The sequence below is a fragment of the Caretta caretta genome, chromosome 2 (genome assembly GCF_965140235.1).
Source record: "Caretta caretta isolate rCarCar2 chromosome 2, rCarCar1.hap1, whole genome shotgun sequence".
Lineage (NCBI taxonomy): Eukaryota > Metazoa > Chordata > Testudines > Cheloniidae > Caretta > Caretta caretta.
The window spans coordinates 182,345,491-182,369,162 of NC_134207.1; the positions used below are offsets into that span (position 1 = coordinate 182,345,491).

General features: G+C 36.9%; 1 protein-coding gene across 4 annotated transcripts in view; it reads left to right on the forward strand.

Annotated features, from left to right (window-relative positions):
- The window catches only part of NT5C3A (5'-nucleotidase, cytosolic IIIA), a 35,948-nt gene that overhangs the window by 1,580 nt on the left and 10,696 nt on the right, over window positions 1-23,672 (forward strand). Inside the window, exons 1-2 of one of the 4 annotated variants that reach the window (XM_075125627.1) lie at window positions 16,445-16,715; window positions 17,125-17,231. The exons of 1 other annotated variant lie outside the window; for it this stretch is intronic. In XM_075125627.1, the coding sequence (XP_074981728.1) occupies window positions 16,565-16,715; window positions 17,125-17,231 (258 nt within the window). In that variant the 5' untranslated portion in view covers window positions 16,445-16,564. Of the gene's footprint in view, window positions 1-16,444; window positions 16,716-17,124; window positions 17,232-22,669; window positions 22,735-23,672 lie in introns of those variants that run through there. 2 more of the 4 variants (XM_048839066.2, XM_048839065.2) reach the window with 2 other exon arrangements.

Here is a 23,672-nt window from a genome sequence, read left to right on the forward strand (position 1 = left end):
GTATGGAAGTTGAGGTTTGTAGCTTCAGGTAGCTCTACTTTCCTAAAATATTTGGAAAGAGGGTAGGAGGATTTAAATAAGGCTTTGTAAAATATGCTATTGACACCGTAAATTAAAATTAATAAACTAAATTATAAATGCTATTTTTCTTAAATGTTGTTACTGGTAGGTTATCTTTGTTTATTGCTTATAGCAGTTTTGTAAAATTCAAACTACTGAAAATTAAGGCCCTGAACCCACAAACACTTAAGCAGGTACATAACTTTTCTTACATAAATAGTCACATTGACTTCAATTGGACTGTGATTAAAGTTAAGCATGTTCCTAAGTATCAGTGGCTAAAATAGTTTTTTTTTTTTCCCTTTAAATCTTTGCTGTTGGGTTATGTCTTTACAGGGGGGCGCATAGTTTTTAATTACATCTACTAACTAATGTGAAAACCACAGACTCCCTTGTCTTCACTAAGACTTTACTTTGAGTTAGCTAACTCAGGTTAAGAACACTCCTTTTCTTTGTTTTTTGCTTATCACTTTTGTTTGTAAGTGTTTGAAGGAAAACATAAGTTTCTGGAATGTTAGAATTAGAGTTTTGCAAATGAATTGATTAGAAGAGGGCAAGTGAGGTGGTCAGAGATGCAAAATAACTGCAGTTCATTCCATGGCTGCAGAGATAAAGGAGTGTATTCCATGGATATGAATAATGAGTATATGTGAAGTATAAAAATTGTTGAGGTATTTAAAATAAGGGGGGGAAAAAAGAAAAAAGGTAACACTACTTTTTTGGGAAGAGTTGTGTTAGCTGTCAATTGTGGCGAAACAAAGTAATTCTGCCCCAAAGAATGCAGGTCTTCCCAAATGAGTGGCAATAATGTTATACCGCACTACCATATATTTTGTTTATGCTATTCAGTGTTTCTCCTTTTGTATTCTGTTGTGGGTTTTAGTCTCTGCTTTTTTATATTTGATGTACATAAGTTACTATGGGAACAATGATGTCACATTAGTGTGAGGGGAGCTTGAAGACCTCCATCAGTACAGAATGAAATCAATCTATTTCATTCTGTTTGAAATAAGGAATGTATAATACTTCACACTTACATAACATCTACCCTTCAAGCATCTCAAACTTAATTACAAAGATTCATGAGGCTTCCCAACACTCCTTGAGGTAAATAAGCATTGTTCTATCAATTTTATAAATAGGTAAACTGAGGTGCAGTGGTTAAATCACTTGTCCAATGTGAGTGGCAATCAGGAAAAAGATTGTGGGAGTCCTGCCTCCTACTCTCCTGCAGTAGCCAGTAGACACACTCCCTCTCCGATTAGCATGACCATGGCGTCAAGAGCATGGGAACTTTGAAAGATGTGCAGTATGGTGGTCCATTTGAGAGAAGGAGAATTTTGAAGGGGAAGATTCTGAGCCTGATGCAAGTAGTGATTTGGAGAATATCTCTTGAGGAGCTAATGTTGGACCCACTCATGCAGCAGTGACCCTTAAAACCCTCTCATTACTGGTAATAAGAGTATTAACAGAACGGTTTTTAAATGTTTTTCATTTCAGTATTAAACATGGTTTAGCTGGCCAGTGGAGACCAGGCACTACCATTTTATAAACTATGTTTTAGACTAGTGCATACCTAGAATAATCATTTTACTGTTTTGAATGATACATTCCCAAAGACATGCATAACTAAAACAAGTTGGCATTGCCTGAAGACTCTTCTAAGACCCGTGTGGAGTAGATAATTAGAAAATGGTTTGTAAAACCGGTCTATTCAGGCCAGGAAAAGCATATTTACACTATATTAGCATGAACTGTCTTTAAACATTTGTTCTCCTAACTGGCTTTTTCCACCCATTCTAGATGGGGTCCAACTAGGAGTTGAGACTTCAGACATTCTGTTTCTGTGGTCCAGAGTCCAAAATGCTCTTTTAGGCATTTTTGTCAAGTTCTAGAGACCTATGGGAGGAAAAATATGGCCTCAAAACAAAATGCCAGAGTTCTGGGTTTTTTTCTAAAATAGGTACAAAACCTATTCATATTTTCTCAGATAGGACTTTCTTTACCACAGTCAACTGAAGAATCAGTTTGATCTTCTCTTTCTACAATAGAACTTAGTCCAGTCAAGAAATGAAATTGATTAAACTTTTTTGGTTCAATACCAGTTTTGAAGTACAGCTTCTTATAAAACCTGGAAGGGTTGATGAAATCACCATTACTGACCTATCTTCTTTGAAAATTGATTCCTCATAGTCTTAATAATTATCAATAAAATGTGCTAACATTTGCAATTTGAGCTCCAAATAATAAAGGTCAGGATTCAGTGCATCCAGTAATGTGATTTTTTTTTTTTTTGAAAGAACATTAGGGCAGCACTAACTCGTTACCAACACATTTTTCGTGAAAGAGATAGGAGGGTAGAAGATATGTCTGTAAAACAGTAAAATATTTTTTCAGTGATACTGTTCAATGTTCAATGATAATGTTTGTTTAAAAAAAAAAAGGTTCTAGGCATGTACCACATCAGTTCAGATTTTTTTTGTTATTGCTAATTGCAGTTGCATTGTAATAAGTTACTCACTGGCTCCATTTTTCCTTGAATTATTCAGGTGATAATCTAATGCAGGAACTAAATTGAAATCTATCTCAATGCTTTTATGACTAGGTTTTATGAATGAAATGGATGTTGGTTGGTTTTGCTTTTTTAAATTTATGTTCAAATGATAGAAAGTAAATTTAAATAAGTAATTTTCTTTTCATGAAAATAAACATTATTTCTTGAATAAGCTTTAGGCAAAAAACTGCTGTGGCGAAACAAAGTCATTCTCTACAGTAGGCTTCCTCCCACCCCCCTTTTGATTTTTACCACTAGTTGTAACAATGAGAGTACTAGCGTAGACCAGCTGCCAGTGTTAAAATCAGTATGTCACCTAACTTTAAGCAGGTTCAGATCATGGTAGTTCGTCTGTACTAGAGCTACTGTCAGTGGAAGTGAACTGGTGATTGTAGGTGACATTGCTTTGGGGGAAGGTCTACTCCTTGTGGATTAAACAGTCAGTGGCTTTAAATGCACATGCAGTGTTTAAGGTACTTTAAAGTATCTGCTAGACTTTTAGTCTGAGAAGACCACTATTTCTAGAAATTGAGGTGCCAGCCTGTTGACATTTATAACTTTTATTCATTGCATGAGGAAGAATACATCAGCTTCCTCCCTGCATTGATTTGGTGCCTATGCTACTTGACTTGACCAGCATTTCAAATGCTTCAGATAGGAGTAGTATGTCTTTCAGATGTCTGACTCTTTACTGCTTCCTGTCCTGATACTCCACTCTAAGAAAAATAACTAGGCAGTTTTGGAGAAATCTCAGCTAAGCTGAAATGACGGGGAAGAGGGTATTATCAGTTCTTTACTGGATTCTGTGGTTTTTAATCAATCAGAGGAAGATATTAATTTTTTAAAATGTAGGGTTTTCCTTTCACTAGCTGACTTAGGTGCAGTGCACACAATAAAACAGCAGATGGTACCAACTTGAATTTTAAAACCTTATAATACACTGTATTAATCTAATATGACCACTTTCACTATATATATTTTATGGAGGTATACAACTTCTAAACCAAAAAAAAATAAAACTTGTCATTAAAGAAATGTACGTTCCTTCCCCACATCTCTGCCAACTATGCAAAAGATATTTTTATATATTTGATGGCATACATCCTTGAGTAGAGGTTTTTAGATGCAAACTAAGTCCTAAAACATAGAATTTGAAATGTTAAATTTTGTTTTTTATAAACTGTAGGTTTTCCATGATGATTTGTCAGTTAACACTCACAGATGCATAAGGTTTGCAAATACATAGGGGAAAAAAAGAATTTTATTCTGTTTTATCAAGAATAAATAAAATTGAATCATTCTATTGTATTAAGTTATATAATTTCACTGGATAGAATTAAACTGCAGAGAATTCATTCACTGGTTGATTTTAAAGATGAAAGGGACTATTATAAACTAATCTGATCTCCTGTATAACACAGGCTAGAGAACCTCACCAAGTAAATGTTGCATCAATCTCATAACTTCTGTTGGAGCTATAACACATCTTTTAGAGAGATATATGTAGTCTGGATTTAAAGACTTCCAGTGATAGAAAACCACCACACCTCTAAGTAAATTGTTTGTGTTTAATTACTCTCACTTAAAAACTTGAACCTATTCTATTGAATTTTCATCCTGATCTCTTATCTCTCTCTTTCCATTCCACTAAGACCTTCTTGCCTGGGTTTTTCCACCTTCTTTAACAAGATAACATTAAAACTTGAAATACTTAGTTTTGAGGTGTTCAGGTAGATAAGCCAAACTTACAGCAGTAATTCCTGCTTTAATGTATTCACTTTAGTTCCTATTGAAGGTGATGGGTGGAGCTGTTGTTTTTATGTTGGAAAGAGAGAGTATTATTCAGTTTTCAAAGACAAATACGGATTTTGTAAAGGATGGACTGTACTCTGGAAATGTGGTGAATCAGAGTTATATAGTGAAGGAAGCTGTTTTCTGTAGGATCCCTACCTTGCTTATTGCAGAAGCTGGAAGGTATATGGTGAATGAACCCAGAGACTGCAGGAAGAGGAAAAAATGGTCTCATGCTTTTTTAAATTTTTTTATTTTATTTTATGGAGTTACTTTCTTAGATAGTTGGAAATGTCACGTGAATTGGATATCAAGTGGCAAAAAAAAGCCACTGACAAAGATGATATTACAAAAGAATCTAGAATGATGACTATTTACAATTATATTTCCAGCAATGTAAATTACAGCTAATCAGAGTGGAATAATGTGGTAAGAGTTCAGGTTTCCTCTGGTTTCAGTGAAGATCCTGTTCATTTTTGGCACCAAGAGACACAGAGCTTCTGAGACTACATAGTAATAATAATGCACTTGGTTGTCCATGACCTACATCTTGTCTGTTATGCTTAAACAGTAGCACTGTGAAGTAATACTTGGTAAGATCTGTTGAGCTTCACAAATACTGTTACTATGTGAATTTTGAAATGGTTCTTTGTAGAGCCTTTCCATGGTTTGGTGTAAGACTTCTTTGATAGTTCTAGTGTTTGTCAGCGTAACATATGTTTGGGTCTTGAACAAGGCCTGTTTTTCATCCCCCTTGTCTCTCTCCTTTCCTTCTTTGAATACTGACTTTTTGATCATTCACATACAACTTATCCCTGGAAAAGGGACTATATTAAATTGAAATTATTTGATATGATGTTATTGTATAATGGAATGGGTTGAGAACCAAAAAGAATTTATGCTACCGGGCTAATAGAGGCTTGGACTCCTGGATGGACACTGCACCCAGGCTGCCCGTTTGGAACTTTGGGGGATTTGAATTTGTAGGATCGCTGGCTGGCTCCTGGAGACAGGGAGCAGGTCAGCGAGCTAGATTGACCATGAAGGGAAGCACTGTGGGGCTCCGATAAGACTAGGCTTTCCCTCCCAGTCCCTGAGTAAGAAGTAGAAGGGTTACTGAAAGCTGTTGTTATGGTGAAATTATGTTTAATCTGGTTAAATAAAAGTTGAATGGTTTTTCCAACCCAGAAGTCGGTGGTATAGTCAATCAGTGGGTTTTGAAGAGATCTGCAGGGCCCTTGAAATAGGGTTAAGAGAAGCAGCCAGGATTGCCCAATATTTACAGGTGAGTGTTCTGAGGGGTAGAAATGCTGTTTTAGCAACCCGGAGACATTTGAGTTGAACAAGGTGTGTGCCTGGGAAGGACCGGTCATGTGACACCTGTTAAATTGTACCTCATCAAGAGTGCAGTGGCTTTTCTTGATTTTGTTTAGTTCTGTACTGGTAACAGAATATTTTCTTTGCTATTTTCTCAAATGTTGGAAGCAGATCAGACTGAATTCCAATTCCCAGTCAAGCTCTAACTTATCGTTAAGGCTCTAGAGTGCAGTTCAAAGCAAGACATATCTTTACACTTGCTTAAAAATACTAAAAATTAAGAGTATGCTCATAGTAAGCTACAATTCTGACACTATCCTTAACACCTAATGATTATGCATACAAATAGACAATTCTTGCTGACCCGCACCCAGAGAACCTTAAATTAGTGATATCTGTGTTGTAGTCTTCTTTGGATATCATTGTTTTAAGCAGGAAAGGTGACAGAAAGAAATATGTGTCTTCTGCTTTTATGTATTCCAAGCTAAAAAACAGTTGGATAGTTAAAACTGTAAATATTTTATTAGTTTACAACATTTATTTCTTAAAAGCAAAAAATCCCTGTAGCACTTAATTATTTCTAGACTTTCTGGCATTTAAGATAGCTGAAGTAGCCGAGATAGTCATATACAGTGAATGCCATAAAAATAAAAGGAGTACTTGTGGCACCTTAGAGACTAACCAATTTATTTGAGCATGAGCTTTCGTGAGCTACAGCTCACTTCATCAGCTCAGGAAAGCTCATGCTCAAATAAATTGGTTAGTCTCTAAGGTGCCACAAGTACTCCTTTTCTTTTTGCGAATACAGACTAACACGGCTGTTCCTCTGAAACCTGCCATAAAAATGTCTCTGTCCTTAACCCTGCTTCTTTTAATATTCTCCCTTCCTGTTACAAACATATTAGTTACCATTTAGCAACCTAAATATTAATTATTGTAATAATAAACTGCATTACTATGGTCAACTGTTTTGATATTTTCTGCACCCGTAATACCATTTTAAATGCAGATATAGGATAATCTCAGGCCTTTTGTTCAAATGGACTGGGGTCTTTCTGTTGAAGTTGAGCATGGAAAAATTGTCATGAAACTGGAGAGGAAGGAGGAGACCAGGCAGAATAGCAATTCAAGAGGCCCCTGTGCACTCCCTGCGTGATACAAAAGGCAAGCTCTATTTCAGTTCTGAATAGCTGGTTGCAGAGGGAGTGTTCAGAGGCAGAACAGAGTGATTGGAGCAGGGGGACTTGACTCAGCATCTCCTGCTCCCCAGGTGGGTGCCCTATTGTACTACAGAGTCATTCACACTTTCATGGATCAAGTAACCAGGGATACCTATGAAGCGGTGGAGGGGATACATTTCATCACCATCCTAACCACACAGAGCTTGGTTCCTTGGAGTCAGCCTGGGAAGTGTTTCAGAGTAGCAGCCGTGTTAGTCTGTATTCGCAAAAAGAGTAGCTCACAAAAGCTTATGCTCAAATAAATTTGTTAGTCTCTAAGGTGCCACAAGTACTCCTTTTCTTCATGGGAAGTGTGAAATTCACCCTTAGTGTTACTGGATTATCTGAAGGAACTTTTTAAGAAGACATACTATAAGGGATCCTAAAAGATAAGAAAGGAACTAATTTGATAGCCTTAGTAGGTAACTTTATCTGTAATATGTTAACACCATTACATTCCTACACAAGTATTTAGCATGTAGCTTGATGTCTAGGACTGCATTGTGGATTAAACTTTGGACTGGGGATTTTAGTTCCAAATTGGGTCTCGCAGCTCTACTTTTCAAGGGTCAGAGTTTATTTGATCTAGATACAGCATTCTTAGACTTAGTGATTTTAAGCAGATTTTTTTTTCTACTGGTAGATAAGAGAAAAAGAGAATCAGCAACAACCACTTCTGTGCAGACTTTAGGTAATCTAAATTTCACTCTAGATAAAGTCTTGTGTTGGAGGTTGTTTTCTAGGTAAAATGCATTTACAAACTCTTTCAACATACAAACAAATAGATGTTTAATTTGGACTGTGACAAGTACCATATGTAATTAGAAATCTATGTGCTGAAAACAATCATAAGTGGTGTGGGTCAGAATTACATTTTTCTAGTGTGCAAGATGAATTTTCACATTTCTTAGTAATTAAATGTATGACTTATAAGGGCAGTAGAATATTTACATAACTTATTACCTTTTCCAACTGTAACTTCCATGCTTAGGTTTTTAATATTATAATATTGTATGTAAGCATTTATTCACAGTAGCAACCTTAAATGTAAATTTACCTCCAGTACAGGGTTTTTTTGTGTTTGCATGTTTTTGGTTGGGGGATGGAGGAAGTTCTTTGGCTGTAAAATTCCCTCTCTCCTTGAAAGACCTGGTGTTCTCTAACTAAAGGTCAGAACTGATCAGGTCTCTCTAACACTGCTGCTCCATTACCATACCAGCGTTAAAGGGAGCTGCTCAGTATTGATCAGACAAGGATAGAAATGCAGAGAACGTGAATGTTAGGGAGTAATCTGTTAGAGAAAAGACTGGAAGAGGCAGGAAAGAGGGAACAAAACTAGAGGGAATAATTAAAAAGTGAAGCCATGCCCAGAAAAATCATAGCATTCCTGTCTCCATACAGGAGGAAGGAGAGTTGCGTCACCTTCCAAAATATAAATATTAAAGCCCAGCAGAAGTTTCTTCTTTGAATTTCACAGTTGGGGGTGGGGGAAAGAGAGAAATGGAGTGGAAAGTCTCTGCATAAAAGCAGGTTCTTCATTTATGGTTGTCTCTAAAGGGAAAGTTAAACCACCTACTTTTTGTATATATTCATACTCTTGGAGCTTGTGCCTTTGGTGCTGCACAGGAAGCTACTTTGATTGATAGCACTGTATACATGAAGCCTAAGGTTGAGACCCAAGGGCCAAAAGTATGGCTCATTTTATTCTTGCCTCAGTTGGGTGAAGGTCAGAACGCTGATGTCATACCCTTCAGCCCTTGGTCTCGGTAGTTAACTCTAGCTCTGTTCCATTTGGAGTTTCTTCCTGGCCACGGTTCTCTGCTTTTGCTCAGTTTATTTTTGTTGCCATCCAATAATTTTTTTTCCTAAACATCAAGCGATACACGTTGTGGCTTGGTAAAATGTCACTTATTGACCAGTATTCCGAGTACTTACAGTTCCTGAGTAAAGGTCACTCCCAGATGTCTACTGATCACTAAGGGTACATACTGGTTTTCATTAGTAGATCTCAAAATATTATCATCCCCATTTTTCAGATGAGAGGGAAAGTGAGGTACAGAGTGACATGAAGTGACATGCCAGGGTCACCTAGTCAGACCTGAGAATAGAACCAGATATGCAAACTTTCAGTCTTGTGCCATATCCACACTGCTTTCACCCTTAGTCTTCTTGAGCCTTACCCATGGAACTCTCACACCCAGTGAGATTCCAAACTCCATCTCTTGAAGAAATCAGTGAAGCCTTGTTCAGGGGCTCACCCATCTGGAGCTCATTAGAGGGTTAGGGCCTTAGTTATTACTTGCTCAGGGAGAGCAGTAGAGGATTAAAATTTTGCATACAAACTTACCTGAAGCTCAGTTCAAACAGTGTGTTATTCTTTTGACTTGGTAATTAAGTGTAATACCCAGTTCAGAAGAGAAATCCTGCAGTTAAACTAGTTCTCATCCTTATTTCCTTTGGTGGCTACTGCTAATAAGTCTACCAAGAATGGGGCTCTCTACTGTCAATACCCAAAGGAGAACGAAAGGTCACTCTTCCCAGAAACTGTAGTTCTTCAATTTGATTGCCAGTATAGCTCCATCCTTGCTTTTACAGAGATTCTATTACAAGCTCTAGGTAAGTGGAAGGAAATGAGGGACATTAATGCTGTGGTTCTTTTTTATGCCTTCAAATGATAACATGAGCTCTGTATGGAATCACAACACTTGTTGCTTTCTAGAAGGTTTTGAACGGACAATTGGGCCACATCTATTTTAACTACAGTCACTGATTAATAACTTTTTTTGTTTTTGTCTCAATGTAGGGTTGTTGGTTTTGCGGGGTTTTGTTTTGCCAAAACAAGAACTATCTTCAGTCATCCTTCAAGCACAGAGTAACTCCTGTCACCACTGTGACCTTAATTGAGGTTCCTTATAGCCTCAATTTAGCAAGGTACTTTAAGCACATGTTTAGGCTGATTGAAATCAGTGGGCTACTTACCTTCTGAAAGTATGCACATGCGTCATTACCTTGCTGAACCAGGGCCCATATCCGTGTGTAACCTAGGGTGACGGACCAATTTTTATAGAGGGGTGTTGCTAATGGAAACCATGTATTTGCGGTTTGTTATTACTACTTCAAGCCAGGGCATATAGTAACACCCCTAGTTCCAGCACCATTGTGTGTAACATCACTTTATAACTTTAAGTAATTTATTAAGAAACTGTTTTCCACGGAGCAGCAATTAACTAGAAAACTTGTTATTTGTTTGTTACATTTCCCACAGTCATTTAAGAATTTTTTTTAAACTATTCTCTGTATATTGGAGAGTCTGTTTTGATTTGGAGCCACACAATTAGTCACAGCAGTTAAGTGGCTACTGTGTACCCCTGGAAAAATCATGGAGCAGGTCCTCAAGGAATCAATTCTGAAGCACTTACAAGAGAGGAAAGTGATCAGGAAGAGTCAGCATGGATTCACCAAGGGCAAGTCATGCCTGACTAATCTAATTGCCTTCTATGACAAGATAACTGGCTCTGTGGATGAGGGGAAAGCAGTGGACGTGTTATTCCTTGACTTTAGCAAAGCTTTTGATATGGTCTCCCACAGTATTCTTGCCAGCAAGTTAAAGTAGTATGGGCTGGATGAATGGACTATAAGGTGGATAGAAAGCTGGCTAAATCATTGGGCTCAGCGGTAGTGATCAATGGCTCCATGTCTCCATGTCTAGTTGGCAGTCAGTATCAAGCGGAGTGCCCCAAGGGTCGGTCCTGGGGCCGGTTTTGTTCAATATCTTCATAAATGATCTGGAGGATGGCGTGGACTGCACCCTCAGCAAGTTTGCAGATGACACTAAACTGGGAGGAGTGGTAGATACGCTGGAGGGTAGGGATAGGATACAGAGGGACCTAGACAAATTAGAGGATTGGGCCAAAAGAAATCTGATGAGGTTCAACAAGGACAAGTGCAGAGTCCTGCACTTAGGACAGAAGAATCCCATGCAATGCTACAGACTAGGGACTGACTGGCTAGGCAGCAGTTCTGTAGAAGAGGACCTAGGGGTTACAGTGGACGAGAAACTGGATATGAGTCAACAGTGTGCCCTTGTTGCCAAGAAGGCTAACAACATTTTGGGCTGTATAAGTAGGGGCATTGCCAGCAGATCGAGGGACGTGATCGTTCCCCTCTATTCGACATTGGTTAGACCTCATCTGGAGTACTGTGTCCAGTTTTGGGCCCCACACTACAAGAAGGATGTGGAAAAATTGGAAAGCGTCCAGCAGAGAGCAACAAAAATGATTAGGGGACTGGAACACATGACTTATGAGGAGAGGCTGCGGGAACTGGGATTGTTTAGTCTGCAGAAGAGAAGAATGAGGGGGGATTTGATAGCTGCTTTCAGCTACCTGAAACAGTGTTCCAAAGAGGATAAATCTAGACTGTTCTCAGTGGTAGCAGATGACAGAACGAGGAGTAATGGTCTCAAGTTGCAGTGGGGGAGGTTTAGGTTGGATATTAGGCAAAACTTTTTACTAGGAAGGTGGTGAAGCACTGGGATGGGTTACCTAGGGAGGTGGAGGAATCTCCTTCCTTTGAGGTTTTTAAGGTCAGGCTTGACAAAGCCCTGGCTGGGATGATTTAGTTGGGGATTGGTCCTGCTTTGAGCAGGGGGTTGGACTACATGACCTCCTGAGGTCCCTTCCAACCCTGATATTCTATGATTCTATGCGTAACTGACTCTTCTCTTCTTTAGTACAGATAATGTAAAAGGCATTAAAATGATACAATAATTCATCTTGAATATTTATATGTAACTTTTGACCAACTGTAAGATTACACAACTGCTTTCATCCGCTGTTTTACAGTGGTGCTTTGACTTATAGTTCTGGAAATTCCAAATGGTTCAAAATTTGTGTTGGGAAAATGGCATATTATATTCAACATACTGAGCCAAAATTTTAATGTCTAAAATCAGCCACAATGGGAATAGCTTTTATGGTTATGTCTTCTCTAATTCATTTATGATCATACAGTCATTTAAGTTGGAAAGGACGACTAATGGGTCACCTAATTATTTTCCGCATCATATGTGGAGATGGAATTTTATTATCCCTGATAAAATGATATTGCATACAATTTTTAATACCTCATGTGAAGGAGATTCCTCACCTCCCCTGGTAGCTTGTTTTACTTTCTTGAATGGTTTGGTGGCATATAAACATCTTCTGAGTATCTAACCTAAAATTTTGTTGCTGCACCTTTTAATCCGTTCATCATACTTTGATTTTACTGACTAATGAAAAGACCTCTCTCTTCTGTATACATCCTTTCTTATTTTTGGACTGTTCTATCCAGACTTTCCCAGTTTAATGTGCCTAGTTTGCTTCACCTTTTAGGTTTTATTTTTTGAGATCTTTTTATTGGTGTTTATTTCTTTTGAAATCTGCCTCTCTCATTTGTCTGTTCTTTTGGAGCCACTGACTGAATCCTTTACTCTAAATGAGGCATACAATGTGTTGGGTAGAGCAGAATTATCTTGCTTGTTTAAGTTGTGAGGTCCTTCAACTTACGCAGTTATCTTCCATCTGTATTTGAGTCTGATTATTACTTTTGAGCCACTTCATATTTCTCTGAATTGTAACTTGTTGATTTCATCCTATTTCTCTAAAGGTTTTGCTAAATTTTATCGTATCGTTAGTGTCTCCCAGCATCTAATCATCCATAAATGTGACTAACATAATCTCTGTTCCACACTCCAATTTTCTTGTAGAAAAAAGTAATGGTTTTGGATCCAGAACTCCTGCAGAACCCCGTTGGCAGCTCTATATTACCTCCAGTTACTTAACCTGCATCTCATTTCCCTAGGAGACTGTCAACTGAAACCATATCAAATATCCTGCTGGTATCAAGATACAAGTTTACTACTGCATATCCATTCCATCTGTTTTATCCATTAAGGTTGAAGGGAAGATATGATTTTAGATTGGCTTCTTATAGACTTGTTTTATAAATCTCTCTCTTGCTTGAATTTGGTATTAGAATAGTAAAGCTGAGTTGGCACTCTTCTTTCTCTGGAAATGATAATTCAAGCAGTTTCTTAGCATCTGAAATTCATCCACTTGCTAATAGCTGTTTCTTATGAAGTTCTTGAAAACTATGTCCCACAAATCTTAGTCTGTGTTTACAGAAATATGTTTTCTGATCATACATCTAATTTCTTAACATATTACAAAATTCTCTGCAACAGAAAGCAAGAAATGATATTGTCTTATTTAAGAAATGTGAAAATAGCTAATATCTATATGGATATACTCAGTTGTCCAACTATAGTATATCCACCAGAAAAAATAGTAAAGCAATGTACAGCTCCTGAGTGGAAATGGAGTATTTAAAAACAAAATTCAGTAATCTCAAAATACCACATGAACTGAACATAAGGTAATAAGTTGATTCTAACCAAAAGAAAAGTAAATCTTACATAGAGCAATGATTCTCAACCTTTTCAGGTTGACAATTCCTTATTCAGAGCCAAATATTCACAACTCACTTTAATTTACTATAAATGTAAAAATCAAAACAGCAAAAAATGATAAATTGATCCATCTACATAATTTGTGGGTATGTGTTTCAAGAGGTTGACAGAATACCTGACCTTGAAGGGTAAAGAGATGTGGAAAATCAGATTATCTTTGCTTCAGACTGTTAATTTTTTTTTTTTTATGCCTAGCAACCCCACAGTGCCATCATGACGCCAACTTTGCCCCAACCCCATCCCCTTTTTCCCCACTGGATCTTGACCTACTAGCTGAGAAACACTGACATAGAGCAACAGTGTAAAAATTCGAATTAAAATATATTCATAATTTTAAAATATTAATTGCAAAAACCAAACATTTCTGACTACTTATTTTTCTGTTAATTAATTTCCCAGAATATTTTGTACTGAAAGTGTGTTTCCAGAAAAATCTCTACTACTACAGTACTCAGCCAGAAGGGTTCTATTTTAACCTCCTCTATCTGCAGAAATAATTATCCCTCCCTCTGTGCTACTTAAATTATTTTAAAATGACCTTCAGTACTGAGAGAGTAAAGATTGTACAGAGGTCATGCTGGGCTTTGTTCATATCTCATTATAAACAGATAGTGATTTTAATTTTGTCTCTGTACAGAAGTTTGAAGGAAGTTTAGGCTAAATCCTGGTCCTACTGAAGTCAGCGTGACCAGGATCTGGTCTGTAATAAATAACCATGTTGCTCTACTGTTACCCTCTGCTGTGTGCGATGCTTTATTTCATTTACCCTGTGTCAAAGTAGCAGGTGTATCTGGCAACTATTTTTTTTAAACAAGGTCATTTTAAATTGTAGTGTAGGTCTTTCGTTTCTAGCTATCCCACTTTCATAATGTGAAAACACAACTGAGTTATCCTTTCAAAAATTTAAGATTGGGCACTCTTACTAATTTGAAATGTGTTGCTAATATAACATGGTAGCTTTTTTATTTGAAATGTATCAAGATTATGCTGGTTTTACATTTTAGTATTACATTTTTTATACAATGTACAAATTAAGAGCTAATTTTAACATTTCCGCTCAATCTTAATTCAGCCTGACTTTCAGCTCACTTATAAAGTACAGTAGTACTTTTTTAAGGGAGCAAGCTAGCGTTCTTTCCTCCTTAAATTCTTGGTATCATGAGGTTTATCTTTCCCCTCTAAACAATACCCAAGCAGCATTAGTGGTACTGATATCCCATCATTTTTTCCATTGTTTGCAATATCTGACTCCAGCACACTGATAATGACATCCTGTGAGACCTGTTTCAATCCATACCATTGAGCTTTAACATGCCTTCAAGGTGACACAGACTTAGTTAATCTTGATTCATTTCTGATGAACTAAAAGTATATAGAGTGAAGCCCTTACCTTAATACATATTCATATACTAGACAACTTTTCACAGTTTTCATAAGTATATTTAAAATATAAATCCTTGTCTCCATTATGGGCTGCAAAGTTGTCTGTCTTTATATTAAATAATTCAGACTTGGTCAAATTACTATGTATACCATGTTTCAGTTGAAACACATTCTTATAGACCATTTATAAACCAAAAGCATGTTAACATTCTCAAATCGATATTGGACCCTACAGAAGCTATAAATGTTTGTAAACATCTATGCAAATTAACCTTCTAAATCATAATGTGTAGCCTTTGGAAGGGATGCATTATATTTTGAATGTGGTCTGGAACAAATTTCCTGCTTGTGTAAGAGTGCACTAACCTATGAGAAATAAGTTTTGGTTTTATTCAGTTCCTAACGGATAGAATGACCACATAACCACTTAGGGCCCTTGTTAGTAGTCTCAGAGGCAGGGCATGGTGGGCACAAAGAATGAACCATTGCCTATCCTGCAGGTAGTCCCTTTGGGTTAGTTAGACCAGTGGTTCTCAACCTGCGGCCCAATCAGCACACAACTGCAGCCCATGTAACATCCTCAGGGTAGTATTGGATGCGTCCCACAATGGTAAATAGGCTGACTAATGCGTGCATATCAACCTGAGATTGGAATGCTACCATACAACATACACTGATCCACTCTACTATTTGAAAAATGTGTATCGATATTTTTTAAAATGAAGAAAATAATGACTCACTCTAAACGAAACTTGGCATTAGATGAAACTCTAGAATTTTATTTTTGCAACCTGCCTGGCTGCTGTTGTTCTCTCTCCCGTTGTGACAGTTGCAGCACCTTCTAACATTGTGTTTGTAGAGCCTATGGCTGTACCATCAACTGCCCTGATGTCTACGGGACAAGTTCTGAGGGTGTGAAAGAGCCACCAAAAACCAAAGGATATGCAGATTTTGGTGGGGCAATAGAGAAGCTTGCACTTGTCCTGTCACATTGGAACCTTTCACGATCATAGAATTCACATGACATTTATTTTTCTGAAGAGTCTGGAAATGAGACTATTTTTCTGGGGGAAAAAATATTTATCCTTTACAATAGTTGTTTTCCACCTGTGGTCCACATACTCTCTCTAAGATTTCCAAAGGGGTCCACAACTCCATCTGAAATTTTTTAGGGGTCTGCAAATGAAAAAAGGTTGAAAACCACTGCTTTACAATAAGAAAATAATTTCTTTTCAATACCATTTCCCTCTCCAACCCCACCCAATTACTTTTTTCTTCATCCAGTTTGGCAATGGTCCTAATGACAAAATTGCTAAAGCATGTTAATAGAGGCTGTCCACCTCCCAAATACTAACAAACAATCCTCCTGGATTTCCTGCTTCATTATTGCATAGATAAGTTATGGCTCTGTAAATACTTAATTTCCTGTAATTTGTTTCTTCTACTAAATAACTTGCATATACCTTTTATTAATGAGATGTAGGGAATTCATTGCTGTCCTAAGGCACTTTTAAAAGATTTGATAGGAAAAGGTTAGAAATATACCAAAGAAATAGGCTTTTGCTTTGCAAAACAAGAAGTGCCTTACTCTGTTACAGAAATCCAAATTTGCCTGCTGCATCCATCAAAGCTGTTCATTCAGTGAAGGTCAAAGGTTCTGTTGTTGGTGCACCAGCTGATCGTCTGTAAGCTGTATCGCTGAGCATAACAAAGTGCTGTGCATTGCTGATGTGCGTCACAGGACCCTGGGTTTTTGCACAGGGATTAGTCAGGCTGTATTTGGAAACGCCCTCAACTGCACCTTGTGCTGCTATATTAGTGTTTCCCAAGCAAGAAGAATTTTCTTTCACTCCTTCAGCTGCTCCGGCAAACCCCTCCGGTAAGTGTGTGCAATTCATGTAAACAGAAATGGCACTGTCTTCTGTCTGCATTTTATAAGCCAGTATTATCAGTTGTGTGTTACTTATGCTTGCTTATTCTGACAGCTTAATACATTTTCTAAAAAATCAATGTCTGATAATGTAGACTTCAAAACAGCATTAAGGGAATAAAAAATGGTTGATCTAGTTATTTAATAGATTAATTTCTTATATGAAGAGGAATATTTAAAATGTGCATTGGTATCGTTTAAAATATGGGTAATTTCAAATTGGTCTAAATATACACTGTAAGTGTCCATGTCTTTAGGTGTATACAGCAAAAAATCATTTTTTATTTTTATTTTTTCAAAAAATCAGATAATGTAGCAGACCATTTCTTTAAGAGGTTTACTTGGTTTTTGTTGGCAGCCTGTATGCAAGCCCTGCATCTCTGGACGCTGCTTACCACCTATGCTGTTGCAGTAGGACAAAATCAAGGACAGAAGAAGCAAGAGTGCCCTAAGCTCAACGCACAGGTACTCTTTTTAAATGCATGAAAAAAAGTGCTGTCAGTCAATTGTCCAAGAATAACCTCTTAAAACATGCACTTCTTCCAAAAATGTCCAAGTCAGAGTCCAGTGCTGCAGTAAGCACAGAAATTTGTAACATATCAATCAATCTTTTAAACAAAATTCTGAAATGGGGGAAAACGCTTTTGACTAATTTCCTGAACATTCAAATTTGTTTTCTTTTATTTCTTCTATTTTTTATTAAAATACATATTCCCATATTTAGTATGCTTGGGTCTTAAATAAAAACTTCTCCCTGTCCCGTTACGCTACACTTTTTAGGATTCTAGTACTGTTGCAAAATATGCTACAAATTAGCATAATCAGCGCTTTGATATCTGAGTGTCATAACTGCAAAGATCAGGTTTTTTTTCCCTCTTTGATCAGCAGTCTAAGACTATGACTTAGTAAAGCTTACTAGGTCACCAAAGCATTTCTTGCCATAGTATTTGAGGTATCTTGCTTCAAAATCATATTTTTTTTTACTGCACCCTTGTTTTTACTACACACACTTCAATTCCAATTTGGCTTTTTACAGCTACTAACTTTCAAACTTTAGAAGTTAGAAACTGAGGCTTTATGCCTTCTGAAAGCTGCAGTCTAAGTTTACAGATACAGCACTGGTTTATAGCTTTAGCATATTTCAAAATAATGTCCCTGCAATCATATCAAATGTGAAAAGGGATTAGGAGAAACTAAATGAAAGTAATCAAAGTGATGTGGGGTTTGTACGTCAGATTTCATGAAACAATTACTGTAGGTCATCAGGAAAATGAGATTTCCAACTTTTAGGTGGCATTAACCATGGTTTCCAAAATATCAGATTTTGAAACTGTCACTGGTATCTTGCGCTATCATTTTGGTACTGGTACATAACTGAGTATACGATAGTGAGTCCCAAGTCTTGGACCAGGATATTTTTAATTCCCTCAGTAAATCTAATCACACAGTAATTTTTAAAATGCTAGTTTGCTTTTGCAAGTTGAGCTCTGTGAGAGCTCCTCTTGGCTTTTAAAATGTTACTGGACATCACCACCACAGCATAAAAATAAAATTTGCAGTTAACTTTTAGTCCTCACAACTCTGTTGCAGCTTCCTTGTTCAGAAATGGCATAAAGAATCAAAGTAGATTTTCTTGTTTCCTCTGAATTAAAAGTTGTTGTTAATTGATTTAGAATCTGGAAGATTGCCTAGTTTTGTTGAGGTTTAAATTGTATCACACAATTCTGAAAACAAATGTAATAGCAGTTAAAATTCATGAGATTAGTAACATTCATACACATTAAAGCACAACTAATTCTTACCTGATTTAATTCTTGTCCAGGATCTTAACATTTTTGATGGCCATATGATTGCCTTAGTTTTATTATAGGTTTACAAAGCGAATGCATACCAGCTTGCATCTCTCAACAAATTTAGTAAGAAAACAGCTAATTTCTAAGGCTCTTGACAAAGAGTACTAACACACATGGAAATAGACCTTACTCCAAAAACAACCTGTGTACAATTCTCAGGTTGTCTTCTATTTTTATCATTATACCATCCAGGAGAGGAGGGAGGGTTCTAGCAGCTCTTCTTTTTGAGAAGCATGCATAACAATTAGTCTTGGCAAAACAAGCAAGAACTTTATATATACTAAGTAGTGTAGAGTTACAAGGCTATCAGTTTAAAAATACACTGCCCATTTTTCCATGAGCTCGTTCAGGGTATCTCCAGAACAGTGGTGTTTATAATCTTAGACTAGTTGATAATGAAAATCTGAATTATGATTAATCTTGTTCAGGATGTTCACCTAGATCTAATTGTGGAATTACTTCTATGTCTCAATACAATTAATACTGAAAATAATTTTCTGTTTCAAGTCAGATTTTGAGCTCCTATCACTTACAGGTAATAAAATTTTTAGAAAAACTTCCTTCAGCCTGAAATATCCCCTGATTAGTCAATGGCCAAATGGGATTTGTTTGGAAAGCCTGAAATAAATCTGAGAAGCTGTTTTTGAGTTTTAGGACTTAAAAGAAATTGAGGTTTTTCACATTCTCCACACTGTGTCCCCTACCCAAAATCTCTTAACACATAAAAAGTATGGTCTGTAAAGTTCAAATAGTTTGTTTAGCTAGGCCTCAATGAGAATGTGTGCACAGAACCCCACATATATTAATAATGCTTTAATATAATTAATTATCCAAAGTGGAATTCCTTAATTTTGGGGACACTGAATTCCCCCCTGGGGATTATATATCTGTCATTAACATTGCAGTTGTTAAAAGATTCACTTTATCTAAATCTTTCATTTAGTTTTTTAAACAGCTTGGTGTAGCCTTCCTTGTGACAATAGCCTTCAAAATGTAAAGGGGACCACCAATGTTCTCACTGAGTGACCTATGCAGTAACAAGAACCTCCCTCAAGATCTTGATCTATGCTCACCCCAAAACTCCAGCAAACGGTAGAGGGAGACCTGCTGTGGAATTTTCCCCTACTCTTCCCCCTTAAAATCAATATATTCCCCTCAGATACCTGCTGTTGGCTTCAGTGACTGTCAGTAGCCCTCCCCCAATATATTGACCAATGCAGCAAACCCTACTCTTCTTCTTTCCCCAAAAAGATGTAGCTTCATTTAGAGGGAAGGGAAGGATAACTCTCCTGTGGGTACTCTCTGAACACTTGGGAGATTCTGAAAGACATGCCTAGAGTAGTGGGTTGGTGGGGAAGCAATTTCTCACCTTCTCTCCCCAGGCCACTCTCAGTGCTCTGGTTTCAAGCCATAGAGGTACTGCATAATTGTCTCAAAAGTATGAATTGTAATTGCAAGTCTCATTTAAAATAGATGCTAAAATACTAGTCTCTGACCCAGATACATTATTCCCACAAGTTGTAAAGTCCATATCAACATTTACTGCCAGGAGAAATGTCTTGATTTTATACACCACTTCAGCAAAACCAAAATCCTTTTCATGATTCTCAGTGGGTGCAGAAAAGGTCTTTGACCAAGTATAATATTTTAGTGTATTGTGTTTGAGGCCTTAACTAAATGTGGCCTAGAAGGATGATGTCAAAATCAGGAAATTGCACAGTCTCACAGATATTTGTTTGTTAGTGGAAAACTACTCCACTCTTTGTTCTCTCAGGACACAAAATATGGATGTGTCTGACTCTGTTGCTCAGATAAGTATAATAGAGCGTTGTATTATTAAAGCAGAAAAAGGAATTGGTGGAGGAAACTGACAGTCATGCCTGGAGGATGATTTATTGAGGTATTTACTTATCCTGTGTATTCCATTCCCAAATTAGTACTGTAGGTTTGAATTTTGAATCAGTTTTGATAAAATTGGATCACTCCAGTTGCAAGCAAATCCTAAATAAGCCAGAGGCACTTGTGCAGAGGATTGTACACTAATGAATGTTTTTTCCCCTTTTATATAGGCCCAAACAAGATCAATATCTGGGAATATAAATTCCCAATAAATCAAAACTAGTCCATTTTAACATTCTCCCTACTATAACAGTCAAACAACCTAGATGGATGAACACATCACTAATATTGTCAGGCTGGCACTACTTAAAATGAATTTTATCACTCATCTCCTGGATCAGCTCTCTAGATTTCCCCTGTAGTTTTAAGAACTTCATCACTCTCTCTCTCTCTCTCTCTCTCTTCAATAAACAAAGTTTTGGGAGACCTAAATCTGCCACCAGTTTTTTAAGTAGATTTTGTAATGTAACAAAGCAACTGTCACTAGAAGCACTGTTTCTATTTGTTGCTTTTCAGGCAGATTGGATTCCTGTAAGCTCTTTTATTCTATTTTGAAGCTTACACTTGGTGTCATTGGCTTCAATGGAACCAGGATTTTGCCCTTTAAATTTAGTATGAATTTTGTGATCAGATCTAATTTTAGTTTCTCTCTACCCCTCTCTACCATATTCTACCAGGGTAATGTAAATTATTTATATGCAATAGCAATGATGGAAAAAAACATGAATAATATATATAAATACCTTGGACACTATGTAAAAACAAACAAAAGAACAGGAGCATCATGCTCCATAAATTAAACACTAAATAAACTTAAAACTCTGTCTTTCTCATTAAGTAATTCTTCTCACTACATACCCATGTGTGAGATGCAGATCTAAAGTACAGAATGGTCCTGCAAGTTGTTACCCTTATTCTCAAAACTTGTCTCCATATCTTCTTTATACAAGTTGTCTTCTACTATGGCTCTGTAGGACTGACGGTTTTCTGAATCTGCACTGTCAATTAGAGCTCATTCATCAACATGTAAGCTCACACACAACCTACCTCAGCAATGTCAGAATTGCCTTTCAACACCATCACCTTCTTTTACACCCTCGCCCAAAAGATAACTGTATCCTGATGGGCTACTCCAGTAACTTCTGCATATCCGCTATAGAATGTTCCAGGGCTGTGGATCTTCATTCACATCTTTATTATAAGTGTTAAATAGGAGTGCCTAACTGACTACTTCCATAAAACTTACTTTAAACTTCTCATATATTTCTAATCCTTTTGAAGTCCCTGGTTTCTTATGATCTTCATTGTTTTCTAGGCTTTCTGTTTAGACAAGGTGACAAAAACTGAACACAGGATTCAAGATGGTGATATACCATCAATTATACAATTGCTCACAAGTGTTCTCTGTTTCTTGGTACATCTTATTTTTTCAACCAACCAATACATCAGAATTTTTGATGCGCTTGTGTATATTGAGCTAACTCCTAGAGCTTTCCTGAGTGGTTACAGTTAATTCAGAATTTCTGTGTTCACGTGACTTTTTTTATGGGCTTTACCTTGCATTCCTATGTTAGTTCATTTCTGTATGTCTTCTGAATTCCTCCCAACTTGGATCCTCTTGTCTACTCCAGCTATGAAGAACGTGAACACAAATGCAGCAAAAAACAATAAGCTCCATAGTCGGGAGCATGGGGGGGGGGAGGTACTGAAGTATAAGTCCTACATACTTTTCTCTGTAGTACCCAATAGGAAGCTAGTGATCACTTATAAAAAGTAGTGCACTTAAAATGTACTAAAACTAAAGTAATTCCATGGTCAACATATTTTAGTCAAAATGTAATAGCTTGTATTCTTATTTGTAATTAAATTATCACTTATAGTTTAAGTGATTAGTTCACTGCTTTTTCATAAGTAGAGACGTTGGTTTCAACTATTTAAAGATCTAACATAACGCTGCCTGATAGAGACTTCCAATCTATTGAAGGACACAGATTGAACCCAGGATGCAGGCCTGCTTCTGCCTGTGAAAATATCTACATTACAGGATTTGGATTTTATTAACTAATATGAGTTGTCCTCTCTTTGGAAGTGGCACTTTTGTTCTGAAATATTGAGTATTGAATCTGCCTTTCTTCCTTGATTCTCATGTAGAAGCTATATTGGAACTAAAGGAGAAGCACAAGTTCTCAGCATCAATTAGTACCAGTGAGAGTGAGGTAAGCCACTTTGCAACATAGATGAGGCATGATGCTTTCTTTATGTCCAGAAATGCTTGCTGAAAATGTCATGCACTGAAACAATCACATTTTCTTCTTTAAGAACAGTCTTTTTTGGGCAGAAAAATAAACCTAGCATTTTAAAAGTATTTCAGAAACCTAAAAAGAAATTGGTTTAGTCCAAAGCAAAGCATTATCAGTGTCAAGATATTCGAACTATGCCCAGAGAAATCTCTGGGAATTAAAAAGAAGTTTAAATGTACCTCTCTCCAATCTCATTCCCTCTCTTCTTGGTAAGTAAGCCAGCCTAATAATGTCTGAAATATTACTTGCATAGGACAATTATATCATTTTTGCATTCCCTCCCTTCTAAACATGCACATCCATTTTATATAATTGAAATGGAAGGATTCAGAGGTGAGTAATCTTTCAGATTCCTGGAGTGAAAGAACCACAGATCAAGGCTGAGGAACTCTTTTCTTTCAAATACTGTAGGAATTCTCTTGTTCAGGCATAAAAATACCCATTTATTCCAGTTTGTCTATCAGCAATCCACAAACTGCAAAATGAATTTTAATATGTTCTGTAAAATGCCTCAGAAAAAGTTGAAAATTGCAATGTTTTGTTTCATACCATAAGACTCTAGTTCACCTGATGTACTGACAATAGTTCTTGTGAATACTTTTTTATAGCTGAATTACATATGCAACTCTGGTGTGACTCTCAAAGGACTCACAAGAGGATTCTTGATTAACCAACAGATTTGACAAGCATTTTTTATGAAGAGTTTACTGTGTCCTTGTCAGAACTTTAATGATTCCCCATTCTTTATTTTTTCCTAATTTAACTTTCAGATTATCTAACACTGAATATCCATCCATTTAAAAGGGACAAGAGAGTTCCAGATGCTGAGTTAGACTGCACCACTGTATAAAGAG